Source organism: Pinus tabuliformis, chromosome 7 (assembly GCF_031772625.1).
Source record: "Pinus tabuliformis cultivar Carrire ecotype Pingquan chromosome 7, CPIR1, whole genome shotgun sequence".
Classification (NCBI taxonomy): Eukaryota; Viridiplantae; Streptophyta; class Pinopsida; order Pinales; family Pinaceae; genus Pinus; species Pinus tabuliformis.
In genome coordinates, this window is record NC_142293.1 from 1,842,854,970 (window position 1) to 1,842,861,567 (window position 6,598).

At 41.5% G+C, this 6,598-nt stretch overlaps 1 protein-coding gene across 1 annotated transcript; it reads left to right on the top strand.

Annotated features, from left to right (window-relative positions):
• Positions 1 to 3,623: 3,623 nt before the first annotated feature.
• LOC149255793 (uncharacterized) lies at positions 3,624 to 5,999 on the top strand. Its single transcript, XM_089455138.1, has 3 exons — positions 3,624 to 4,226; positions 4,506 to 5,228; positions 5,799 to 5,999. Exons 1-3 carry the CDS (start codon positions 3,624 to 3,626, stop codon positions 5,997 to 5,999), a joined length of 1,527 nt encoding a protein of 508 aa, XP_089311264.1.
• Positions 6,000 to 6,598: the final 599 nt, after the last annotated feature.

Here is a 6,598-nt window from a genome sequence, read left to right on the forward strand (position 1 = left end):
TATTTGTGTTAATAAATTGGCCCAAAATTTTGGCACCATTGCCGAGGAGGCATTCATCAACATATTCAATTAGAGGATAAAAACAAAAATCTAAAAAAAAATACATCAAAACAAAAACAATAATTTTTTTTTAGTTATGTTATGTTTGTCTTAGTTATTTTTTTTATGCCTAGAAATAGAGATCAAAAAGGTAGATTTATTAAACAAAACCCCCCATTCATAGAATTAGGACCATCAAGACTAACTACACAGGTTTTTGGTAAACCAGCAATAAAGGAATTAGAAGAAAAACAAAGAACAACACAAAGGTTAACTTTGTTAAAGAGAGAGTCCATACAGGTTGGTAGAATTTTTATATTTGGGGAAAAAACCTGTGAATGGTTTTTTGAAACCAACGTTTCGAACTAACTTAGTTAGTCCATCATCAGGGCAATGTAATTTGTCTTTTGGGAAGAGAGGTGTGAAATCATGGAGCTATTAATAGTTAATTGAGAAAATATTTGATGTCTTCTCTTATTGTCAACTTTTAAATGACTAACTGGTTAATAATTATTATTTTTTTTCTTTAATATGTTTATTGGTTTAATTAGTGATTGATGATGTATATATTTAAATTTATTTATTGACAATTATTTATTTATTTATTTATTATTTCATTTTATTTTATTTAATATGTTATTGGTTTAATTAGTTATTGATTATGTATATATTTAAATTTATTTATTTATGTATTTATATCTACATTGTTTTAGAAATATGAGATTGGATAGGTTTCTAGCTCTAGAAATTCTCAGCTTCTCAAAATTTAGGGCATTGTTCATTATGTCCCTTCCATGGTGGGACTTAATGGTGTTAAAGAGAGAGTCCATATAGGTTGGTAGAATTTTTATATTTGTGGAAAAAAACCTGTGAACAGTTTTTTGAAACCAATGTTTCGGCCTAACTTAGTGAGTCCATCATCATGGCAATGTAATTTGTCTTTTGAGAAGAGAGAGTGTGAAATCATGGAGCTATTAATAGTTAATTGAGAAATTATTTGATGTCTTCTTTTATTGTCAACTTTTAAATGACTAACTAGTTAATAATTAATTTTATTTTATTTTTAATATGTTTATTGGTTTAATTAGTGATTGATTATGTATATATTTAAATAAATAAATTTAAATATATACATAATCAATCACTAATTAAACCAATAACATAATAATAATAATAATAATAATAATCAATGTAAGCTACAAATAATTAAAGCGGGATGGAGCTGGTTAGGGTTTCGAATCAAGGGCACAGGGCGGAACCCCGCACAGGCCACGGTTAGGTAGAACAGGTCAGGTTCCAAGAACAGCTGCCGGCGCAGGGGTCTATCTCTGCCCAGGCGACTGGCAGGTGGAGGTGAACTGTTGTCTTGGTGCTTGTTTTGTTTTTTATGAAATTACCTATTACAGCTGCTTTCAGTTTTTTATCCGCCCTTTTCCGTTTTTTCCACAAGAAGCCGCGTAAGGTTTTCCCAATTGACTGTTGGCTGTCGTTTATACCTTGGAACGGCCCGTAACCATGGTTAATCCCGCCGAACTTGTAGACCTGGACCCAGAACTGGAAGATATCCTCTCTATGTGGGGGAAGGATACCACCGCTCAGAACGTGGAACACTATTTTGGGGCTTTCGAACTGTCAAGGTTGGAGTCATTACCACAGGCGGAAATTCCACTGTTTCTGCTTCAAGACAAGGATACGGGCAGTGAGGTTTACAACACCAGTTTATCGGCCGTCCCCAAGCAGGTGGGAAGAGATTTTGTGGCGGATGGGACAAATGAGGAAGGGTTGTCCACTGATCCAAAGGGTAAAGCAGCGCCAACCCGGTTTGCGCCTTCTAAGGGTTTTGAAGATATAACCCATCTAGGGCTTTCTGCTGGCTCTGGTCAATCAAGGGTCCCAGGGGGTTTCCCCACGCTTTCTAGGGTATCTCTGCCAAGAGAATCCCCCTATCTAAAAGGAGTTTCAGCAAGTGGTCTCGGTGATCTTTCAGTTGGGGAGCGGGAAGGCTCCGATGGATTGGCGTTTGGTCATTTACCCCCAGGGAACCTCGACGCTGGTTTTTCTGGCCAGATTCCGTCACAGCCGGAGACAGAACCACATGTGGGCATAGCGCAGACAAACCCAGAACGGACTGATGGACGCAGGGGAATTAGGTCACCCGTGGAAGAGTTAAGAAACAAAGGTGCGAAAAGGAAACCGCAAAGACCCATTGGATCTCAGGAGATTGAAGGCAATTTGGTCCTTGGGATGGAGGTTTCTATCGAAGAAACCCTAGCTGTTGCAGATTGTACCCTGGTCGGTAGAGCTAGAGGTAAGAAATACACTTCCGAATTTCTTCAAGTATGGGGTGAGAATTGTTTCGCATCTGATAGACCATTACAGTTTGAAGCCCAATGTTTAGCGAAAGGATGGTTTAAGCTCAGCTTTTTAGACAAAGAATCGGCAGATTGGGTCTTCCATCGAAATTGGCACATTGGGAACATTCCTGTTTTGCTAAAGAAATGGACCCCCCTTTTCGATGCAATCAAGGAGAGAACGGATGAGTTCCCTGTGTGGGTGAGAGCTCCAGGTCTACCATCTTTCCTTTGGACAGAAGCCGTTTTCAAATCAATTGGGAATAGGCTGGGGGTTTTTTTGGAAGCAGATATGACCTTCCTGGAGACGAAAAACAGAGCGATGGCTCGTATGCTGGTTCTCCTCAACCCGAGCAGAGGTTTGGCACAAAAAATCAATTTACAATACAAAGACTACGTGTTCGAGCAGCTATTAGACTACGAACACTTGCCGTTCAGGTGCCATCGTTGCCATGAGTATGGGCACTTGGCAAAAGACTGTCCACAGCTTAGAAGAAGGAGACGCTTTCGGAGGACTACAGTTTACAGAGAAACTGTTCCAACCACTGCTCAGATGCCCAAGGAGCACGAAAATCCGGAGACGCAAGGAACAGAGGAAATGGAGATAGAGGAGACACTAAAGGATCCTTTGGTTGAAGCTGTACAAATTCAAGAGGATGCTCAGGCAAATGACTATCATCCGGCGGTAGCTGTGGAGGAAATTGCTAAAGAAGCGGAAGCTGTGGAAGAGATCGTCAAGGAAGCTACTGCAAATCAAACCCCTCGCGACGAAGATGAAAAGGGTATGTGCTCAGGGACCCCTCTTTCTTCTCTTAACTCTCCTGAGCATGTTTCTGTTCCATTGCATGTTTCGTCTCCAAACAGTCCAATGCAAGAAAATAATAATGTAGAAAATATGGAACATGTATCGATTTCCCCGAATGTAGACACTATAGCTGCGGCTTTACCGTCCCTTGATATAAACTGTGAAGATCAATGGCCCCCTCTTTCACAACCAGCATCTCGCTCCCTTTGCCCTTACAACCTGAGATCATTGGGAGGGAAGCATGGTACTCCGGGGGCTTTTGGTGGTTTGGGACAGCCCCCCTCTCAGAGCTGTACCAAAAACAAGAGAGGTAGGAAATCGGACATGTCCAAGGCAAAACTTAAAGCTAAACTGGATGTTGCAGATGGTAAACAATATTCTATCCCGGGGGTTCTTAGAGCAGTGCATCCCCCTGAAGGTGTTATTAAATGATCCTGACATCCTGGAATTGCAGAGGTTTGGCCAGCAAACCTAAAAAACTGGCCTTGAAAGAGTGGATTCTTAATTCAAATTTAGATGTTATCTTTCTGCAAGAAACCCTGGGGAAGGCTTCTGAGATTGAATCTATGCTTAAAACCCTTTTGCCTGGTTGGAACTTTACTGCTATAGATTCCTTTGGTCACTCGGGGGGCCTTGCTATTGGATTCAAGGAAGGGCGAGTAAAGGTCATCAACCAATGGGGGATGAAACAAGTTATGGGCATGGAGGTTTTTTCTCCAGATTTCACCTTCCCCATCTCCTTAGTAAATATCTATGGGCCCTGTCAGGGCAGGGAATCCTTTTGGGAAGATTTGATGGCAAAATCTGTGCTGAAATCCCCCTTGCTGATTATGGGGGGTGATTTAAATTTCTCCATTGGCAGGGCAGAAGCATGGGGTCCATCAGCTAGAGAAGATCCCCTCTCAGATTTCTTCTTTAATCTCTTAACGGAAAGCAACCTCATAGATCCTTCCCCGATCAAACTAAAGCCCACTTGGAGGAACCGAAGGATAGGAGAGGACCGGATCGCCAAAAGACTAGATCGCTTTCTGGTATCTGAGTCTTTATCTTCCAAAGCACCTATGCTCAGACAGTGGGTTGAGGAAATAGGGAATTCGGATCACTTCCCTGTTTTTTTGGACATTACTTTTCCTCCTCCCAAACCTCCTGCCCCTTTTAAGTTCAATCCATCTTGGCTCCAAGACCCCTCTTACTGTAACCTGTTTAAAGAAACATGGATTCACCCTGTTCACAATACAGGTGAGGATAAGTGTTTTTTGTTCATGGAGAATCTCAAAAGATTGAAGAAAGCTACAATCTCCTGGGCAAAGGATAGAAAACTGAAACAAAATGAGGATCTGGACAGAATTAGGGAGGAGCTGAAGCAGATGGAAAGTATTGAGGCAGATGGATACTCCTCGCAGGCCTCAAAGGACAGAATCCTTCATTTGGAGAAGCAGCAAAACAAAATCCTCTTGGATAAGGAAGAAGAATGGAGGATCAAGAGTAGGGCAATTTGGCTAAAATCTGGGGATGAAAACACTAGGTTCTTCCATAACTTTGCAAAAGGCAGAAAATCTGCAAATACTATTTGGCGCCTTAAAGATGAAGAAGGGAGGGAAGTCAGTTCCTTTCCAGAGCTTTCTGGTTTAGGACAAAGACATTTCCAGAATATTTTCGCAGATTCGGGAGAGGCTACCATTACAGAAGTCATTCGAATAGCGCAATGCTTTCCTAGATTCATTGAGGAAGATGAAGCAGAAGAACTTACAATTCCGGTATCTAAGGAGGAGGTTGAAGCAGCCATGAAGCTCATGGGCAAGGATAAAAGTCCAGGCCCAGATGGCTGGACTATAGAATTGTTTCTCCATTTTTATGATCAAATAGGATCTGAAATAACTGAGGTAGTTGAAGAGTCAAGACAGAAAGGAGAAGTCTACAGACCTTTCAATTCAACCTTTATTGCTCTTATTCCAAAGAAGGATGATCCGGAAAGTTTTGAAGACTTCAGACCAATCTCACTGTGTAATTGCATATACAAGATTATTGCAAAGGTTATTGCTCTCAGAATTGCTCCAATCCTGTCAAGAAATATATCAATGGAACAATTTGGTTTCCTGGATGGAAGACAAATTCATGAAGCCATTGGTGTAGCCCAGGAGGTTATTCATAGTGTCAGACTGAAGAAAAAGAAGGGAGCAGTACTCAAAATCAACCTCTCTAAAGCATATGACCGAATAAGCTGGCTCTACCTCTAGATGCTGCTAACTCATGTGGGTTTCAGCTATTCTTTTATTAGCTAGATCATGGGTTGCATCACAAATGTCAGCTTTGCAGTACTGGTCAATGGAGCAGATTCCTCATTTTTTAACAGCCAGAGAGGCCTCAGGCAAGGTTGTCCGTTATCCCCTCTCATGTTTCTTCTCGTGGCAGAAGGGCTAAGTAGATTGATTCACAAAGCCAGAAGAGAGGAGAAGGTAAAAGGTATTGAGGTAGCAATCAATCTTTTCATCACTCATCTTCATTTTGTTGATGATATTTTGATTTTCACCAATGGATCTTTCAGTGAACTAAAGGAGTTAAAATGCATTTTTGATCTATTTCTGAAAGCAACTGGAATGCAGATAAACTCTAGGAAATCCCAAGCATGTGTGGCAGATTTTGAAAGAAGAGAAAGGAATAGAATGGCTAATCTATTCCCTTTCCCCATTCAGTCCCTGGACTCCCCCTTCAAATACCTGGGTTTTTGGTTAAAGCCAGCAGCATATAAAAAAGAGGATTGGAACTGGATCATTGCAAAGATAGAAGCCAGAATTTCACACTAGAGTTTCAGGTGGCTATCCAGAGCTGGCAGATTGACCCTTATCAAATCAGTCCTGTTAGCCATCCCAGTATACTGGGCTGCTTTGACTTGGATCCCCAAAGGAGTGATGGAGAAAATCAGAAGAATTTGTTGCAGATTTCTATGGGCAGGATCAAAGGAGTCCTCGGTGTTACCCTGGGTAGCCTGGGACAAAGTGGCCAGACCAAAGGAGTGGGGAGGATGGGGAATTAAAAGACTCCCTGAGTTCAGCCTCTCTTTAGCAGCTAAATCAGGTTGGAGGCTAATAACTATGGAAAATCTGTGGACAAGGGTGGTGAAAAGGAAGTACATCGATCCAGTCCCTTTGGAAGATTGGATTCGGAGTCAAAATAAGAAGATAAAGAATATTTCAGCCATCTGGAAGGCCACGGTGGAAGCCTTTTCAGTGATCGAGCAAGGATTAGCTTGGAAAGTGGGAGATGGAAGACAGATCAGGATTGGCAGAGATCCCTGGGTAGGATGCAATGAAGCTTTTGCCTTATCACCAGGGCTTCTTAGACACCTTGACAGTAAAGGTATTACATCATTAAATCAGGTGGAGAAAGTTGGCCAGTCTACTAT

What these genes read in the sequence shown, in the direction of transcription:
- LOC149255793 (XM_089455138.1), top strand. Translation starts at nt 3,624, where the DNA reads ATGATCCTGACATCCTGGAATTGCAGAGGTTTGGCCAGCAAACCTAAA. An exon ending in AAAGACTAGATCGCTTTCTG is followed by an intron (nt 4,227 to 4,505) that starts GTATCTGAGTCT and finishes TCCTGGGCAAAG; the next exon opens with GATAGAAAACTGAAACAAAA. An exon ending in TATACAAGATTATTGCAAAG is followed by an intron (nt 5,229 to 5,798) that starts GTTATTGCTCTC and finishes ACTGGAATGCAG; the next exon opens with ATAAACTCTAGGAAATCCCA.